Source organism: Hydractinia symbiolongicarpus, chromosome 13, assembly GCF_029227915.1.
Source record: "Hydractinia symbiolongicarpus strain clone_291-10 chromosome 13, HSymV2.1, whole genome shotgun sequence".
Taxonomy (NCBI): Eukaryota; Metazoa; Cnidaria; class Hydrozoa; order Anthoathecata; family Hydractiniidae; genus Hydractinia; species Hydractinia symbiolongicarpus.
The window spans coordinates 9,622,812-9,644,035 of NC_079887.1; the positions used below are offsets into that span (position 1 = coordinate 9,622,812).

General features: G+C 34.3%; 1 protein-coding gene across 1 annotated transcript; it reads right to left on the reverse strand.

The window, feature by feature from the left end:
- Nucleotides 1-609: 609 nt before the first annotated feature.
- LOC130623660 (alpha-ketoglutarate-dependent dioxygenase alkB homolog 4-like) lies at nucleotides 610-3,677 on the reverse strand. The gene is made up of 2 exons (XM_057439167.1): nucleotides 2,072-3,677; nucleotides 610-1,139 (listed from the first exon to the last, which is right to left on the reverse strand). Exons 1-2 carry the CDS (start codon nucleotides 2,405-2,407, stop codon nucleotides 642-644), a joined length of 834 nt encoding a protein of 277 aa, XP_057295150.1. The 5' UTR covers nucleotides 2,408-3,677; the 3' UTR covers nucleotides 610-641.
- Between the last annotated feature and the right edge of the window lie 17,547 nt (nucleotides 3,678-21,224).

A 21,224-nucleotide genomic window follows, 5' to 3' on the forward strand; every position in this document is an offset into this window, starting at 1 on the left:
TGAGAGTCTCATTCCCTCTTTTAATTTGACAGAGAACGTGATTCAAGAGCTAGAACTTTGATCCGGAAAAATACCCATAACATATAATTCTTTACACACCAGAAAGTGTGGAGGGACTGTGTATAATTACACAACAAACATTTTTTTCACTGCCCGCTAATTTCGTGCAACGAAAAACTGTCCGCTAATTGCTCTTTTTCTGCCAGTACAATCAATTTTAGAGGTGTTCCCCTTTTAGAGTGTCCGTTAATAAAAGTATATATAAATTTTTACATGCGCAGTTGTATTCGCTTTTATTTTACTTCGAAACATTCTTTTCGCAGAAACGTATTTCTACTTTTTTTAGTTCTTCTATTTCTTTGCTTCTTAAATTTGTTTTCACATTAAAAAAAAGAATTCAAGCAAAGGTATGTTGATTTAAGTTTTGTGTTCGACGTCGATTTCTCTATTTTTCGTAAAAATTAAAAAAAATATTTCGCACCGAGTATTCTATCGGTTAGTTCGTTAAAAATCCGCGTCTTTTTGTCCTATTAAAGTACAATTTTGCGTTCAACGTTAAAAATCGAATTTTCAATAAAACATGGACAGAAAAGCAGGATAAATTCAAAATTCTAAACAAAAAGAATTTTTTTCATACAGATTTACAAATTTACAGTTCCTTCGAAAGATTGTGCAATTTTTATGATCTCTTGTCCAACTTCGTAACCAGTACCTTCTACTTTCTCAAATTCAGAACTTAAATTTCGAAAGGTCATTGCTATACGTTTCTTGTTGATATGACTTCTGTTAATGCTGTGTAGCCATTTATATCTAGCCTCGTCTTCAAGTATAATGAGTGATTTTTGTGACATAGGTATATACAAAGAAAGATTTGAGCAAGACAACGTGAGAAAGGTCCGTGATAAAAGATTCACTGTTACGAGTTGTTCACCCCATAACCATATATCGTCAATGTGAGGATCTATTGACGAGCCTCGTTCTGGTGTATACTCCAAATTGCATAGTTCTACAGCAATGAAGCTACGTAAGGGGTTTACTTCGTTTATTCTGTTAACAAGAAACTTGACGTATGCTGGTAAGCCACTGAAATTTCCCAGTTTTAATTTTTTTCGTTTAAAATTTGGTTTTGGTCCAAAGTCCTAAAAAAAAGGAGAAAATCAATAATCTAAAAAAAACACACACCTTCAATGAGGACATGGTTACGATGTGGGTACAGCAGTTTTAAAGTTAACGTTAAAGCTACGTGAACGATATTAGTACGCTTAACTGGTAAACTTCACAAGACATCAATCCTAATCGTAAACTGATTGCTAAACTGCTTAAAATTTAACATGCAAAAAAGACTTAGGAATTGTACCTGATTGCAACAGGAATGATATTGAGCTTAAATATGTTTGTAAACGTTACACGTGTTCACTGAATAAAGTATTATATAAGAAACACGAGGCTAGGAAAAGAGTCCTTTCAACTGCTTGTAAAGAAAATCCATAAATTGACAGGAATTTGTCTCATAAGCATTTAAGGATATGAAACAGACTCAATAAATCATTAAAGTTGAGAAACATCAATAGTGAAATCAAAAATCTACATGACTTAATTTTATTTAGAGACGTTATTCTTCCAATTTAAGGGGGCTTGCACCTCAATAACCTTTGTAGTAGTTACATGGGCAGTCACAGCTATTTACAATTTTGAATGATTAGAGGGATCAATTTTTTCCGTATTTAAGGAGATTTTGGCAAATTTTTAGAAAGAAACAAAGAGCCACTAATAATTAAACTTTTCCTAACATAAATTTCTTATTTTTTCCAAAAGGTAATAATAATTTTAAAAGAAAAAAAAAATGCATGTCAAGTTAAACAATTTATATTTGTGATTCGAATGCTAGGTTGGGACATTTTTGAAGGACTTCTATTATTTTTATGGGGATTTTAGAAGGACCACCCTGATACAAATTCCTCTATTACAACCATTTTTTGCTAAATTTAAAAAATCATTTAAAAAAGTCAGTACACCACGGATTCAGATTTCACAATTCTCTAAATTTTTGTCAACAAGAAGAAAATCTAACCTGTTTTCTTCGCCCTGATTGTGATAACTTCCATTCTTGTTTATTAATTTCACTAACTAAAAATTCCTCCTCTTTATCGGAAATAAACTCTTCAAAAACATGAATCCCTTTCACAATATCTTTGCAGGCCATTCCACCTTCGTGATAAACACACCAACTGCTAACATAACTGCTATCCACTGGTAAACAACTAAGATCTCCTTGAAATATCTTTTTGCAACTAGGACAATACCAGTATTGATTCTTGTTTTCAATGATAATTTTATCAGGTTTTTGTTTCTTACACAACAAGCAGCTTCTTACACCTGTACACCCACATACTTTTTCATCATTCATCTTTTTATACTTTCACCTAAGACAGAAAATATTATTACAACAAGCAAACTGAGATGTTTCTTTGTAATTTTAGGTATATACAAGTTTGTGTCTTACTGTCTCATGATAAACATATACAAAATGTGTAATGAATGCAGTATAAAAAAGTAAAACGTATAAAAATCAATGCAATGAACAACCAACACAAAGATAGTACAACCGGTATACTGATATTATCGATAATATAGGTTGTTAATGTTTTCCCTAAAACCATCACATATGTTTTCTTTATTGATATTATATACAGTTAGTGAATTTCTTTTGAGTATAGATTTGTCTTTCTGAGTAAAAAGACTTTATTTTCATCTTTAGATATATAAGTTGAATATATAAGTTGCTGCTGATGTCGTTATGAAATTATCCAAGTTGGACATGACTTCAACGATTAGATGCCCATTTACTGCTGATGGTTAGTGACAAGACATTTTTTCCCCACAAAATTGGTAATTACAAGGTGCTCACAAGATCTAACCTTCAGGTCCCGTATTGTTTTGCCAATATACATAACACCAATTGCATCTGCTACATAAAAACGAACGTTGAAACAAAACATGGCAGACAACCTTAACAAAAATTGGAAGACAACCTGTAAGAACAAAGCATATAAAAATTAGCAGAATATTCAATTTTGTTCTTAAAGGGGTGGGGGGAGTTATATATATGAAAGATTTTCGAAGCTAGTAAGTTGATCATCATGCACAATGGAGGTGCAGCCAAACTAAAACACCTACTGGTCAAAGTTGTAGAATGGGCTGGGCTCTCGGTGTAGCACCTGGACTCACACAACTTTGCTTCAAGGGTCCATGGGGAGCATCATAAGTGAATGTGACATGGAAAACAAGTAGAAAACAGAGAAGTCAACAAGTAAATGTATTATCCTCGATATGGAAAAAACTTTACATGCCCTGTGATTAAAGTTAAAACTTTATGCAAACACGCAGAGGTTTCAGGCAAGCACAAAGGAAAATAGAAGCACTTAAATTCCTGCATTGTACCAATATAATAGAGTAGCCCTTAACAACTTAAAAGAAAACCATGCACCAAAAAATTGCACCTATGCTCGAACTCAATGACTCAGTGGACTGAAATAAAAATTACCACATGGTTTCTGCCAGCGTTGATCAAAATATCTGCTGAAAAGTGTTTATCTTAAATTAGAACTTGTTTTGGAAGAGTGTGCACTCTGGTGGTGTGTACTCTGGTAGTGTGTACTCTGGTAATAAGTCCAAGCACTAACCTATTTCCCAGGGGTTCTTGACCTTTTGACATCAAGGCTGCCCGGCTAGCTAGCTAGCTAGCAGCTTTGACATCAGGCAACGAATCCGGGGACAGGGATAGCGTAAGCAGCTCGTTGTTTTTTACCTGTTGGAAGGCTGAAAAAAAAAGCGCTTTCTAGCACTACCTATATTTTTCTTTTTGCATAAACCTATAAGTTTGTAATAGACATGTAGTAGACATTTTATAACTATGTACAAAATTACCTTGTTGCTAAGAATTAGGAGAATTAAGGGAATTAAACACGGCTTATAGAATAAACTCTAATTTTAAAATAGAAAAGAAACGAATACGTGGGAAGGTTATATATGCTGGCTATCCTGTTGCTTTTACCAACTCAGTTATCATATCTCTCAAAAATTCGAACAAGTATAAGTGGTTAATAGCATGTCTTACAAATTCTTAAAAAAAAAAGATTATTCTACTGTAAATAGGGTTTAAGTATTAATAACTTGGAAGACGTGAAAAATAAAGTCACATTTTCCTTTAAAGGATAGAGAATCAGGGAATCTGTTCTCGTGGAAAGAAGTATATTAATGAAACCAAACTTAATATTTGTGTTAGATGGGCTGATCATAACAAACTTCAGGAAAAATCTGAGCCAGCGAGGCACATGGTGCTTAAAGCTGGACATGCTTTTTTCTGGAGGGTGTTAAGCACGACTTCATCCCACAATAGAAAAACCATAATCAACCATTTAGAAATAACATGTAACATGAGGTCCAATTGCTTTGCGTTCCAGAATAATAGCACAAAATTTGTAGAAAACAATGTATTTTTATTGAAATGAGTAGATACAACATGTTCAGTATGTATTGAAGTATTTGTAGAAATTTTTGGGGAATGTAGGTGCCTCTATGTGCTTTGCCAAATGCACAAACATATTTGTAATGCATATCCTGAGGGTAAGAATATGCATTATATTTGTCTTCATGCTCTGAGCCTCAGATGCATGAGACAGATCAGATGCACTGAGCGTCAGATGCATCAACATGTCCTGAACAACAGACACATGCTGATTATGGTGTTTTCATTCATACCCTGAGCATCAAGTGTATAAAAGAATGGAAATGCCCTGAGCGTCAGGTGCATGTTTCCTATTCAAGTGATGATTACAATACAGATGCCCTGAGCGTCAGGTGCATTGGCATGTCCTGAGCTTCAGGACCATGCTAATTATTTTTGTTTTTATTCATACCCTGAGCATCAGGAGAATCAACATGCCCTGAGCATCATGTTTCCTATTCAAGTGATGATTCCAGTAGAGATGCCCCGAGCGTCAGGCGCATGCTAATTACTGGTGTTTTTTTCATACCTGAGCGTCAGGGCATCTCTCTCTCTTGTATCAATAAACTGGTACTGTGTGTTTAAATAAGCACTGCGTTTTAGGAACACATTAAACATGGCACTGATATATTCCCGGGTCAGAAATTCACCACTTGACGGAATAAACCAGGGACCAGGGACCAAACTGCAAAATGACAAGTAATGAGCAAATGCATCCCTGGGACAAAGACGTCCACAAATCCTGGCTAAATGGATCTAAATTACTCTGATTTTTGCAATAGGCCAAAAATGCCATTAATACAAGGTAATACCACATAGTCTTATCGTAGTTAGGAAATTGGCTATCCTTCTAAAATGACAAAATCCCTGATAAATGAGCTGGAGTAATTGGTAGTCAAGTACATGTATCTTAGGCAAACTTCTTTTACTATGCATGTCTACCTATATTTGGCTTTGTGTTATGACCATTAATAGCACTCTCATATTGGACTCCAGCCAGAAAAACTATGGTTTATATTTGACCACTGACGCAAGGTGGGTTGCAAAGAGTTGAACGTTAATTTCAGAAGTGGAGTAGGTTTATAGTAACATGTATATATAAAAAAAAAAATGTGAGATTTTATTAAATTTGTAGTTATTATTTTTATAATGCAATGAACGCCACAAGTCATAGCACAAGAAATGCTTAATCTAACAATTTTGGTAAAAGAAGCATCAAAGGTGCCAACATGTTTAATATGCATTCCCTTTCTTTTAAAGAACCCCTTTGACAGTATAGATGATAGAATTCCCAAATGGAAAGCCTGACCATGTTTATACCCCCACTTACTCTGCATCTGGAACCATGTCTAAAAATTTATTTCCTGATTTCCAAACACTCGGTTGATCTAATTTATATGATTATAACAAAATTGTTAAGACATAGCAAAAGACCTCATCACACCGATTTTGGTAAAAGCATGTAAAGTTAATATTCATTTCCTTAATTTTAAAACTTTCTTGCTACCATGAATGTTTCTAATACAAATAGAATTACAAGGGAAGCTTGCCTATTTTTATACCACCAATCACTCAGCATCCAGGGCCTTACAGTTTAGCTCCATCTTGAGCTTTTCTCAAAACCTTTTTAACTGGACGTATGTAAATTTGGTTTTAGTTGTTTAAGGATTGTCTCCAAGATCGTTTTGATATGAATTGAAACGATTTTCATCGTATGGAAATCGTTTCAATATTTTTTTCACATCGTTTCATAATCGTATCATGAAACGAATTAAATGTTTCATATTTTATTTGCGAAACGATTTTGTGTAAACTACGTAAAAATGAAACGATTTTGAACCTATTTTTAAACGATTAGAAAAAATTCTGAAACGATTTGATACGATTGTCAAAATATTATTTGTGATAAGATGTAAAAGTCTTTGAAGTTATTGTAACAAATTTTGAAACGATGTTGAACTAATTAAAAACCAATTAAACTTATATATAAATGTAGAATTATTGTTTCTCTTTGTTTTATTTAACACAACATCGACATCATCAACAACATCTTTTATCGTAAATATTGTAAAACAGTTTTTCAAAACTAAAAATAAACAGTTTTTCTTTAAACTAACAATTTCCTTTATAATGGAAAATATTGCAATGAAAAAAATTTTAGAACAAAGAACGGCGATAGAAATGCTTTTTAAGAACGCATTTTAAAAGTTTAAGAACGAAGAACGGCGATAGAAAAGCTTCTTTAGATCGCATTTGAAAAATTTAAGAACAAAATGCGGCGATAGAAATGCTTTTTTAGATCGCATTGTGAAAATTTGAGAACGAAGAACGGCGATAGAAAAGCTTCTTTAGTTCGCATTTTAAAAATTTAAGAACAAAATGCGGCGATAGAAATGCTTTTTTAGATCGCATTTTTAAAATTTAAGAACGAAGAACGACGATAGAAAATCTTTTTGAGATCGTATTTTAAAAATTTAAGAACGAAGAACGGCGATAGAAAAGCTTCGTTAGATCGCATTTTAAAAATTTAAGAACGAAAGGCAGCGATAAAAAAGCTTCGTTAGAGATTGCATTTTAAAAGTTTAAGAACGAAAAGCAGCGATAGAAAACCCTATGTGACAGCGCGTAGGTTTTATTGAGAGACCTTTATTAGATTAATAATTTTTTTTCTTCTTTTATGTTAAAAGAATGTAAAGGAAACACCTTAAAACAATTTTGAATCAATCTGAAATAAATAAACTGAAACGATCATAATGATAGGATTTTGAAACGAATTATAGTATGTGAACTGATTTCAAGTAAATATAAAAAAACAATCTTGAAATGATTATGAAATGAAACGATTTACAAAATAGTGAAACGATTTCCATACGATCTGAAACGATTTCAAAAAATTAAATATTACTACTTTAAAATCGTTTCAAATTTGTATCGCTATGCTAATTAAAAAATGAAACGATTTGAAACGATTTTTTTTGAAACGATCTCGGACACGATCCCTTATATAGTCTGAAAATGTACTTAGTGCACGAAAAGGTTAACAAATAAATACTTTTTAACTTGAACTCATTTCATTTTTTCTTAATTAATAAACTATGGCTGTTTTTTATATATACCAAAAACTTTTTAACTTTCAAACATGTTTTTTTTCTTAATGAATAAACTTGTTGCAATAATCTTCTTTTCTTCTTTTTCCCCCATTGTTTGTTTTATCGCAACATGTTCAAGGGACTTTTCTGGCATCTGAGAGATGACTAAAAATGGGTTTAATTAAAAAAAGACAAAGCGAGAGGTGACCTTTAAATAAAAGTGCAAAGGATAAACAGAACAACTTTAAAACTTTTTCTTCTAAACTACTCTTTAAACATCTTGATTGGATAGCTTTATAGCTTTAAAGCTTCTTGGCTTTGTGGCTTTACGTCAATGTAATTTTTTCATTTAAAGAACAGAAAATGAGTAAACAAAGGCAAGAGTTTATTCTCGGTAGTGGGATAGACCTTTTTGAATGTTTACATTTTCCGTGATAAGCCCTTTCGGCTTTAACAAGTGCGTGGCAGATAGATAGATAGATGTGCATATTTTACATGGCTAGCCTCACAAATATCGAGGGATATACCCTGTCTATTATTTCCAGGAGGGGCCATGGCGTAGATGGAGAGTCCTAGAGTATTTAATGCTCATTTTGAGCTACGCAGACCCAGTTAGAGCCCGCGCTCTACTAGACAACTCCCGGCAACATCCAACGGCCCACACAGTGTGCCATCTTCCCAATTTCCCTCACATGGCTTGGGTTAACCCGGGGCTATGGTAACATTCACTCGCCCATGTTGAATCGCCGTCAAGAGGAATCGAACCCCGGTCTCCCGCACAGAGTACGAGAGCTATAACCACTAATCTACGGCGCCACAAAAAGATGCAGGCTCTAGGTGAATTGAGGTCGTTTTTAGTTTCTTTCTTCACGCGAAGGTATCATTACACGACTTTATATGATTATATGTCAATCAGAAGTTATCTTTGATAATAGTTCAAAGCCTCAAACATATTTCCCTAGAAAGAAAAGGACTAAAAAAGACCTTTCTTCAGCAAGCTTCCGCATCTTTCGCTCTGCCACGCAGAGCCAGAAAGGCTTACCACGAAAAATGTAAACATTAAAAAAGGTCTATATATAAGCAGAATAAACGATGATTTAATACCTAAAATCTTATTCTTTACTAGTCCTGGCAAAAACATTTGTCCTTTCTGGTAAAAACAAGAAATGAAAGAGGTTAATATATGTGATGTGTTTTGTCAACCAGTCTCCGGTCTTCGCCTGACTTTTGGTTTTTAAAATTTCTTACTAGCTAAGTATTTTAAAACGAAAGTTAAATTAGGTAATTGGTTAGCGCTATCCATACTAGATTCTTGCTAGAACAATTTCGTAACAAATCTTCAGATCTGACAGAACTTCCTCTGTGGGTACCATTTTATCGCTTTATAATTGACCCACATTCATGCTAAAACCCATATCGAGTTGAATCATACACCTCATCCTCAGCGCCTTTATATTACGGAGTATTACATACCTTATTCCATGAAATGTAGTGTTAATTTAAAGGCTGTTAATTTCATGACTCGTTAATTAAAATGCTGTTAATTTGGTGACTTTTTTACAATATATAAAAGCCTAAAAAAATGCAACTTTTTTTACTATTTTTTCCTCATTAGACGATAGCTCAGCGGTGTTCTTTTTTTCAGCGATCTTTTTTAAATAGCTTTTGTATCATCTTCAAACTCTGATCCAAGGGGAGAATTAACTAAGCACTTCCATTTTCCAAAGTTTTAAAATTTTTAACATTGTCTTTCCAAACAACGAAAACTTTTATTTCGATTTCCAAACCGCCTTGTAATAGAGGAGACCGCTTCACTACCGTGGATTCGAGTGTTGCCGTAATTTTTGCTTCGTGTGATATCGCATATTCTCAAATTTGCGTTAATTAAATGCATTTTTGATAACAATCTTGCTCAACCGCGTTAATTAAATGCCTTTTTTAAAATAATTACATTAAGCTTTGTTAATTTTATAACGGTAACTAATTCGCGTTAATTTCTTGACTCATTAATTTCATGGAATAAGGTTTACTGAACAGGTCTGCCTGATTACTATACTTGGAGGGAAACTTAATTTAATATCTTGGAAGAAAGCTTAGTTAACTAGGCTACCCAAAAGTGTCAACGCACTTAAAACTGAGCACTGATAAAACACTGCGCTCTTCTTTTTAAAACACTTTTCTTTTTTTGAAACACTCCTTGGTGCATTTTTATTTCTCGACCAGCCGAATATTGTTGTGTGGCCTATATATTTTATGTGCGCATGGTACACCAAGTTACCGTGTGTAAACAACAAGTTCCAAGATCAATCAACTGCTTTGGATAATGTATAGCGTTTGCTTTATATATATTATATACTATATATATGTTTGCTTTATATATAATAGTTGAGAATTGTGACACTCGTGATTTGTTTACCCCATAATTCTCCGTTTTCAAGGTCTACTTTAAATTTCAAAATCGTTTAGGCTAATGACGGAAATCCTAAAGCTGCAGGGCTTCTTGTTTTTCATTAGTTGTGCTATGAATTAAGTGATCACAATGCCAGCTCTAATAGAGCCTGTCAGTGCTCTGTCAGTGCCAGGTGAGAACCAAACTTAACCCAGAGAAGTAATTAATTGGCATGGTAAACGATAGGCTGTAGCCTTAATTATGTTCTTTGATCTGAGTTACATGGGTGTTTTTTGTTAATGGCATTTCTAAAAGGGCTTCTCATTGGGTGTGTACCACATGTACCTGTATCCTGATGGCCAATGTGGTTTATTGTATTGTCTGTGTGACCGGTCATTGTTTAGCATTAGTTTTGTAACCTTTATAGGGAAACAGAACACACAAGAGTTTCACTGGAAGCACTCCAAACTGGTTGTGCGCAATGGTCTAACTAGATTGCAATGCTAACCTTTTATCCGCAGCCCTTTTTCCGTGGCGTCATTGAAAGCTTAAAAATTAATTTAAAACACTACTATTTACTTAAAATTCAATTACTTTAGTTGTTTAGCGAATTTTCACATTCTGTTTGAAGTTTCTGAAAGCCAAATAAAAGTTATTTAATATATATACCGACTTTTGGATAGTTTAATAAATAATCGACTTATATACTGTGCCTTAAATAAAAACTTATCTATCTAAAAATTTATCCGAGCTCATATTTTTAGCGATGGAGAGCAATAGCTCCTTTATAACATTTAGCATAAATATAAGAGTTAGACAAGTTAGACTTGGTGCACTGTTTACTTTTTTTATATGTATTTATTACCGAAGAAAAAAATCAAAAATATAACAGCTCCTGGACCCAAATTTCTTCCCAGCACCAGTTGCCTGTTTTTAATTGGGGGGCTTGACCGTCATTTTCGTCTTGCTGCCCCGACATAAAAGAGACAGCAGGTCCTGAGAACAAAGTTGCTGTACACGTAGTCGTAAAACCGTGGTCTCTCCAATCTTTAATACATCTATTTTATCATATAAAGTTTTAGTTCTATTTAGTATAATATTTTTATATTGGGATGTTTTTAAAAAAGTAAGTCCTATACTTAGTTATTTAATAACAAATGTTCCCCTGGAGTACTGGCATGGTACTAGGTAGCTAAAAATCACAAAATACATATTATCTGGATGTGGCTATCCCTCATCATCAGACATCAGAAATGTGTTTCAGTTTTTTAATTCTCATTGTGGGATGCCCCAAATTCCTGTAACTCCTAAAAATTGTTTAAAACTTCCGGTTCTTTCCCTTAAACTACTCATATCATTTTTTTGCATTTTCTTTAGTTCCAAGTCATGATTCTTTAGCTTCAAACGCCGAAGTTTAGTTATGACGCGTTCACAAGTTTCAGCGCTAGTCAATACGATGGGCAACAACGTCAAGGAACGATTGAAAAGATTTGTTTTACTATTGTGTTTAACTTTTAACTTTTCCAAATTTTCAACTAGGTTTCACAAAATAAAAAGATAAAAAGCAACACCGTTTTCTTTGGTGAAATGTAAGTGAACATTTTTGAATTTTACAACTGAAGATAGACTAATTTCTAACAAAAAGTTTCAATTTCGTTCCCAAATTTTTTTTCCTTTCTGACACACTAAAAAGACCTGGGATCGAGATTGGAGAAAAGTTTGCACTAAAACTGAAAAATATGCTTAAAGCTTTCCCACGTTAAAATTTGACCCCTCTGATGACGTCAGCATTTTTGGGATGATGTCATCAAATTCGGTGACATATAGAAAAAAAACACTAACTTTGAATTTTGTCAACGATTTTGGATGCGATGAATTTAGTAAAAATAATAATAAAAACACAAAATAATATAACAATATAAGAAGTCACATAAAGCTTTTAAAAACATGTAAAGACATTTTTTAGTAAAACTTTTTTTGGAAAAGAAAGCTAAATAAAAGTTGGGAAAAGTCACAAAATTTAAAGGTGTAACTATAAACACATAAAAAGTTATTAAAGAAGTTTAAGGGGGGGGGGGGGGGGCTGAATCAGCCCCCCCCCCCCCCCCCCCACCCTCATCACAAATAGGGTTATGGTTAGATTTCTGGTTTTTGCAATACGTAATTGCGAACCAAATTCCGGGATAAACGTTTCCCGTTTCTCGTTTCCCTTAGAGACATAAATAACATGAAAAGTCATTCAGTGAAAAATTGTCTTTAAAGTGAAAGTAAAATTATAGTGGTCTTATTTGCCTTCCTACCCAACCTTTTAGATCTTTCTTAAATACCGGTTTTGCAGCACAAGGCATTTGATCTTTGGCGGTATCTAATTCTACAAGTAAGTTGACTCGACGGCGATCAGGACAAACGTGATACGGACGTGGTTTGTCATAGTCATGGTATTCCTCCTTCAGAACAATATCGTGAAAAATCTGCATTTCTTTAGGATATGTTCCATGGAGTGATATATACGTTTGACAAAGTTCCTTTCTTTTCTGTAGAGCGGTATTCAGTGAGGCTTGACCTTGGTAGATTCTCTTGTTTTCTGTGAACCATGTGACGTCCTGCGTGTCCATAACATCATAAACCCAACTTGACACAGAGTCAGTACCATACTCAGTGCACACAAGGTCACTCTTATCGTAAAAAACTTCTAATAAACTATAAGAGAACATCATATATCCTTCGTCAATACGAGCTGGTCCGCAATGCGTGTATCCGGAAAATAACCATTCCACGGGTCTGGCTTTTAGTTCGTAAATCAATCTTTGTACGCACAGGTATTGATCGTCATCTAACCTGAGATAATATTTAACTTTCATGTGTTCCATGACATAATGAATAGATTTATAAGTTCGAACAGCGAAATTTCGACCTGGAGGTGTATCAAGTACAGCAATATCGTAATTGTTGTTTTTCGACTCGTTCATGTATTGTTTGAAAACTTCTGTCGGCAACTTTTTGTTGTTTATGTCTAGCCCGTCAAAAAAAAATTTGTAGTGGCAACCAATGCCTTTAGTGCAAAATTGTAACCAAGTTTTTCGAATGACCTCTCTTCTTTCCAAATTAGCAAAATGTGACTGTATTCCAATAAATAAAAAATACGTTTCTGTGATATTGTCGATAAAAGGCCTTGTGACATTTACGTGAACTTTAGCCTTGTTATAATTCAATTTCCGAAAATTAGCCTGGCCGTAATTCATAACAAACACGCTACTAATAAATATAATTGTTATGAAAACTAAAATTGGTAATGTAGTTTGAAATATCTTCTTAGTATTCATTCTTGTTTTTATTACGTAGCCCCCCGCAAAACCTAAACTTTACTCAAACAACCTCTTTACAAGCATTTAAGAAAAGAGCTGAGTGAAAGAAACGAAAAAAAGGAAATTTGTAATCGATTGATCATTCTGTTAATTAATTAACCAAGAATTACCACATAATCGCCTTGTATACAAATCGCCATCACTGTGCTTTAAAGAAAACAAAACAAAATTGAATCTAAAGATTTATTTGAGCTTAAATTTTCAGAGATGGAGTGCAAAATATCTTTTTTATGATCAATTAATGGGGGGAAGGGGAAATGTAGTGTTAATTTTAAATTTCTGTTGTTCCACTACTGATTGTCCTATTATTTTTAGAACTAGAATTTCTTACATAATGTCTACCTGTAATCAAGGCTACACTACCTGGTGCTAACATTGCACCAAATTTTGTAAACAGACTCTTGATTGTTTCGGTTAAGGTGAAATTCCATATTCTTTCACTATCTTTAAGGGGATATTGTCCTTGTCCTAAAATTCGATCATACAAAATACTCGTCTTCATATATTCAGTTTTATTGTTTGATGCCAATATTGAATTATCAATTACATCATACTCCAAGCATGTGTTATCAATTTTGCATGTGGCGTCAGTTTTATCACTCTTAATTACTTTAAAATCGTTTCAAATTCGTATCACATGCTATGCTAATTAAAAAATGAAACGATTTCTGAAACGAACGATTTCGATTAGTCTGAAAAATACTTTTTAACTTGAACTCATTTCATTTTTTCTTAATTAATAAACTTGTTGCAATATTCTTCTTTTCTTCTTTTTCCCCCGTTGTTCGTTTTATCGCAACATGTTCAAGGGACTTTTCTGGCATCCGAGAGATGACGTAAAATTGGGTTTAATTAAAAAAAGAATTACAAATTTTTATAAAGCGAGAGGTGATCTTTAAATAAAAGTGCAAAGGATAAACAGAACAACTTTAAAACTTTTTCTTCTAAACTACTCTTTAAACATCTTGATTGGATAGCTTTATGGCTTTAAAGATTCTTGGCTTTGTGGCTTTACGTCAATGTCATTTTTTCATTTAAAGAACAGGAAATGAGTAAACAAAGGCGTTGTATTAATCTATAAACACCACAAAGCCATCATTTTCTTTAGTGGAGCGAAAGATAAGAGTTTATTCTCGGTAGTGGGATAGACCTTTTTGAATGTTTACATTTTAATGCGATAAGCCCTTTCAGCTTTAACAAGTGCGTGGCAGGCAAAAAAATGCAGGCGCTAGGTGAATTGAGGTCCTTTTTAGTCTGTTTCTTCACGCGAAGGTATCATTACGACTTTATATGATTATATGTCAATTAGAAGTTATCTATTTACACTTGATAATAGTTTAAAGCCTCGAACATATTTCCCTAGAAAGAAAAGGACTAAAAAAGACCTTTCTTCAGCAAGCTTCCGTATCCTTCTGCCTTCCACGCAGTTGTTAGAGCCAGAAGGGCTTACCGCAAAAAATGTAAGCATTAAAAAAGGTCTATAAACAAAATAAAAACAAAAAGTTTTCAAAAATAAGCACCTAGCACTGACGATGATTTAATACCTAAAATCTTATTTTTTACTGGTCCTGGCAAAAACATTTGCCCTCCTTTCTGGTAAAAACAAGAAATGAAAGAGGTTAATATATGTGATGTGATGTGTTTTGCCAACCAGTTTCAGCGTATGCCATCCATAGATCATAATATGTGTCGTGTGTCATTATCATCAAAACTCAATAATTCATCACCTCCGAGTATTACAACTTTCTTCTTAATACTATCTCCTCCAATATTTTTAATCAATGTTCTGGTTACATCATCGGTTGAATGAAGAGTAATATCAAATGATAACCTGGTTGTTCCTGGAACTATGACATCCTTATCCGTCAAATTTGGAAACCGTACAGTTAGCGCCTCATTTACACTAATAGTAGATGGATTATTAGTGATGACAATTATTTGTCTATTCCCTTTAATACAAAAAGGATTTCTAAGTGATCTATTAGGTTTTAGTTTTTCTCCTGTGGTTGTCATTATATATTTATACAATCAAAAACCACTGATGTAGGTAAGTTACTATGTTAAAGCCGTTTTAATTAGTTTATATTATGTCGAGTATATGTCTTGGGAACAACGCACGGTTGAACTGCTAATTGTTCCCAGCGCGTTTTTGCTTATAAGGGCGTTTTTTGTCAGAAATTAAAATTTAAACAAGCTGTGTGAAGCTTTTTGTGAAGATAGAAAATCTGAATGTGGATTTAGTAGAGTTCAGTGGAACTCTTGTTTTACTTAGTGGAAGTGTACGCGGGTTTATGTTTAGTGACTAATCGCGAACAAGCTAGTAAGTTATATTTTATTTGTTTATTTATTTTATTCTAGTTTGTGTCCCTGCATCTGTTTCTTGATCCTTTGCACCCACTAGTGAGGCACACTAGAGGGTCGGAGGATCGCAGTAGGATTTAAACAATTTTTATGTCAATTTTAGTTTGTTTGGATAATTTTTTGTATCTTGTTTAGCAAAAAAAATCTTCAACGTGTGTCAAGTAAGCGTTGCACCCGCCCCAACAAAGTAGCTTGATCCTTGCACACAATGAAAAAGTCATCGAGCATGTGAGATGTGGCTGGTGACGTCACTAGACGCAGACGGAAAGTGACGCACAAGGGCGCTGAATACTTTGGAAGTATCTATCTTCGAAAACGTCAGAAGTTGAATTTGGACATCATGGCTACGATTTCAAACATCGAAGAGTCAATGAGAAGCATCATAAATGTGACGAAAGTTCAAGAGTTGCTGTCAAGACTGGATTCCTTGATGAAGGAATTAATAGAAGTCAGCGAACAGTACAGACGCACTCTGACACCGGAAGAAAATCCTTTAGATGATCAAGTGGTGGATAGAGCAGAGGGTGAGGTGTATCTTCTGAAGACCAGAAGTATCAAGTGGTTGCACGACGCTGAGCAGAAACTGGAGCGCGACGTCTCTCCTTCGCGTGCCTCGACCAAAAGCCGCTCAGAAAGCCAACTGTCAAGAAGAGTCGTTCAAGTAGAGCGACAAGCAGCCAATTTTCAAGAAGATCGACACAAGAAAAGATGGCTGATGAAGCGGCGAAGCTTGCTGAGCTTCGAGTTGCAGAAAAATTTGCTGAAAGCAAGCATCTTTTGGCTAGAACACAGCTGCAAGAGAAAATTGCGAAGTCAGAAGAAAAACGGCTGCGTACAAGACGTTCACCTCGAACCAACATGGTGACATCAGCAATTACGACAAGTTTAAAGAAGAAACTTGCCGTTACAAGAATGCAAAATTTGTGTCTAAGGACCTGAATAACCATCATCATGCTAGAGACGAAAACTATCAAAACGCCAGTCCTAGCTTATCACGAGCTGTTGGCGATGTTACAAACTTCCAACAAGATGATGATGATGATGATGATGAATTACATTCAACATTTTCGAGGAAGCATGAATCAACGCGTGATCAAGATCTCGCGGCAGCATTGCGAGATTTGTTGCTGCAACAAGGTGCCCCTGACGGTGATTTGGACATCTTCGATGGCAACGTTTTGGAGTTCAAGTACTTCATAACAACATTTGAAGAGATGGTTGAGAAAAGAATCAAAGATCCACGTGGACGACTCACAAGATTGATCAAGTACACACGTGGAGAGGCGAAGGAGCTGATCAAGGGATGCATTCAGAAGCCTCCCACCAGTGGATACATCTGCATTTCTTTAGGATATGTTCCATGGAGTGATATATACGTTTGACAAAGTTCCTTTCTTTTCTGTAGAGCGGTATTCAGTGAGGCTTGACCTTGGTAGATTCTCTTGTTTTCTGTGAACCATGTGACGTCCTGCGTGTCCATAACATCATAAACCCAACTTGACACAGAGTCAGTACCATACTCAGTGCACACAAGGTCACTCTTATCGTAAAAAACTTCTAACAAACTATAAGAGAACATCATATATCCTTCGTCAATACGAGCTGGTCCGCAATGCGTGTATCCGGAAAATAACCATTCCACGGGTCTGGCTTTTAGTTCGTAAATCAATCTTTGTACGCACAGGTATTGATCGTCATCTAACCTGAGATAATATTTAACTTTCATGTGTTCCATGACATAATGAATAGATTTATAAGTTCGAACAGCGAAATTTCGACCTGGAGGTGTATCAAGTACAGCAATATCGTAATTGTTGTTTTTCGACTCGTTCATGTATTGTTCGAAAACTTCTGTCGGCACCTTTTTGTTGTTTATGTCTAGCCCGTCAAAAAAAAATTTGTAGTGGCAACCAATGCCTTTAGTGCAAAATTGTAACCAAGTTTTTCGAATGACCTCTCTTCTTTCCAAATTAGCAAAATGTGACTGTATTCCAATAAATAAAAAATACGTTTCCGTGATATTGTCGCTAAAAGGCCTTGTGACATTTACGTGAACTTTAGCCTTGTTATAATTCAATTTCCGAAATTTAGCCTGGCCGTAATTCATAATAAACACGCTACTAATAAATATAATTGTTATGAAAACTAAAATTGATAATGTAGTTTGAAATATCTTCTTAGTATTCATTCTTGTTTTTATTACGTAGCCCCCCGCAAAACCTAAACTTTACTCAAACAACCTCTTTACAAGCATTTAAGAAAAGAGCTGAGTGAAAGAAACGAAAAAAAGGAAATTTGTAATCGATTGATCATTATGTTAATTAATTAACCATCGCCTTGTATACAAATCGCCATCACTGTGCTTTAAAGAAAACAAAACAAAATTGAATCTAAAGATTTATTTGAGCTTAAATTTTCAGAGATGGAGTGCAAAATATCTTTTTTATGATCAGTCAGGGCTGTTTTTTCTCTTTTTGATTTAGGGGACAGCGTGAAAGAAATATCCCTGGCACCGGCCGGTCCTCAACACAGGGATCGCGGCGAGAATTTTATTAATGGGGGGAAGGGGAAATGTAGTGTTAATTTTAAATTTCTGTTGTTCCACTACTAATTGTTCCATTATTATTAGAACTAGAATTTCTTACATAATGTCTACCTGTAATCAAGGCTACACTACCTGGTGCTAACATTGCACCAAATTTTGTAAACAGACTCTTGATTGTTTCGGTTAAGGTGAAATTCCATATTCTTTCACTATCTTTAAGGGGATATTGTCCTTGTCCTAAAATTCGATCATACAAAATACTCGTCTTCATATATTCAGTTTTATTGTTTGATGCCAATATTGAATTATCAATTACATCATACTCCAAGCATGTGTTATCAATTTTGCATGTGGCGTCAGTTTTATCACTCTTAATTACTTTAAAATCGTTTCAAATTCGTATCACATGCTATGCTAATTAAAAAATGAAACGATTTCTGAAACGAACGATTTCGATTAGTCTGAAAAATACTTTTTAACTTGAACTCATTTCATTTTTTCTTAATTAATAAACTTGTTGCAATATTCTTCTTTTCTTCTTTTTCCCCCGTTGTTCGTTTTATCGCAACATGTTCAAGGGACTTTTCTGGCATCCGAGAGATGACGTAAAATTGGGTTTAATTAAAAAAAGAATTACAAATTTTTATAAAACGAGAGGTGATCTTTAAATAAAAGTGCAAAGGATAAACAGAACAACTTTAAAACTTTTTCTTCTAAACTACTATTTAAACATCTTGATTGGATAGCTTTATGGCTTTAAAGATTCTTGGCTTTGTGGCTTTACGTCAATGTAATTTTTTCATTTAAAGAACAGAAAATGAGTAAACAAAGGCGTTGTATTAATCTATAAACACCACAAAGCCATCATTTTCTTTAATGTAGCGAAAGATAAGAGTTTATTCTCGGTAGTGGGATAGACCTTTTTGAATGTTTACATTTTCCGCGATAAGCCCTTTCAGATTTAACAAGTGCGAGGCAGGCAAAAAAATGCAGGCGCTAGGTGAATTGAGGTCCTTTTTAGTCTGTTTCTTCACGCGAAGGTATCATTACGACTTTATATGATTATATGTCAATCAGAAGTTATCTATTTACACTTGATAATAGTTCAAAGCCTCGAACATATTTCCCTAGAAAGAAAAGGACTAAAAAAGACCTTTCTTCAGCAAGCTTCCGCATCCTTCAGCCTTCCACGCAGTTGTTAGAGCCAGAAGGGCTTACCGCAAAAAATGTAAGCATTAAAAAAGGTCTATAAACAAAATAAAAACAAAAAGTTTTCAAAAATAAGCACCTAGCACTGACGATGATTTAATACCTAAAATCTTATTTTTTACTGGTCCTGGCAAAAACATTTGCCCTCCTTCTGGTAAAAACAAGAAATGAAAGAGGTTAATATATGTGATGTGATGTGTTTTGCCAACCAGTTTCAGCGTATGCCATCCATAGATCATAATATGTGTCAAGTGTGTCATTATCATCAAAACTCAATAATTCATCACCTCCGAGTATTACAACTTTCTTCTTAATACTATCTCCTCCAATATTTTTAATCAATGTTCTGGTTACATCATCGGTTGAATGAAGAGTAATATCAAATGATAACCTGGTTGTTCCTGGAACTATGACATCCTTATCCGTCAAATTTGGAAACCGTACAGTTAGCGCCTCATTTACACTAATAGTAGATGGATTATTAGTGATGACAATTATTTGTCTATTCCCTTTAATACAAAAAGGATTTCTAAGTGATCTATTAGGTTTTAGTTTTTCTCCTGTGGTTGCCATTATATATTTATACAATCAAAAAGTTAAATAACATGTAGAACCACTGATGTAGGTAAGTTACTATGTTAAAGCCGTTTTAATTAGTTTATATTATGTCGAGTATATGTCTTGGGAACAACGCACGGTTGAACTGCTAATTGTTCCCAGCGCGTTTTTACTTATAAGGGCGTTTTTTGTCAGAAATTAAAATTTAAACAAGCTGTGTGAAGCTTTTTGTGATGATAGAAAATCTGAATGTGGATTTAGTAGAGTTCAGTGGAACTCTTGTTTTACTTAGTGGAAGTGTCTTGTTTTACTTAGTGGAAGTGTACGCGGGTGAATGTTTAGTGACTAATCGCGAACAAGCTAGTAAGTTATATTTTATTTGTTTACTTATTTTATTCTAGTTTGTGTCCCTGCATCTGTTTCTTGATCCTTTGCACCCACTAGTGAGGCACACTAGAGGGTCGGAGGATCGCAGTAGGATTTGAACGATTTTTATGTCAATTTTAGTTTGTTTGGATACTATATTTTTTGTATCTTGTTTAGCAAAAAAAATCTTCAACGTGTGTCGAAGTAAGCGTATCTTGATTGATTGCACCCGCCCCAACATACTGTTTATATTTTTTTTACTATTATCTAGTAGCTTAATTTTAAATGCTATTTTTCATAGTTTTGTATTGAAAATAAGCCGGCTCAAATATTATTGCATCATCAGATGAAACATCTTTTGGTGTGTATCCAGTATAAAGGATATCAGATGGAAATCCTATTATGTAGGTTATCTGTTGTAAAGAGAGAGAGAGCACCAGTAAAGACTTTTTAGATAGCAGCAGATCAACGTAATAATTATTTACATTTACTCTTATGTTGCGAAGATATTTATCAAACTTTTTTATTCCACCTCCAATTATATATTTTCCAATCGATGCTCTATAATTTACTGCTGATATGTGTTCCCTTTTTTAACAATAATGTGTGTATTATTTATTAGATACATCTTCTCGTCTTCTTCAATATTGTAAAACGTGTAAACCAAATGCGCTCTAAATAAACCGATTCTTTTACTATTATCCCTATTACCGATATCTGTTGTAGAGAGAGAGCAGATCAACGTAATAATTATTTATAAAAAGTATCTGGGTTTTATGATCCAAGCGGTGGAAAATACCTACAACAAATCAAAGCAAAAGACCTATACATACAA

Excerpts from the sequence above, each read along its gene's own strand:
- LOC130623660 (XM_057439167.1), bottom strand. The coding sequence starts at position 2,407 with ATGAATGATGAAAAAGTATGTGGGTGTACAGGTGTAAGAAGCTGCTTG. Across the intron at positions 1,140-2,071 it reads AATCAGGGCGAAGAAAACAG|GACTTTGGACCAAAACCAAA; the intron begins GTTAGATTTTCT and ends CCTTTTTTTTAG.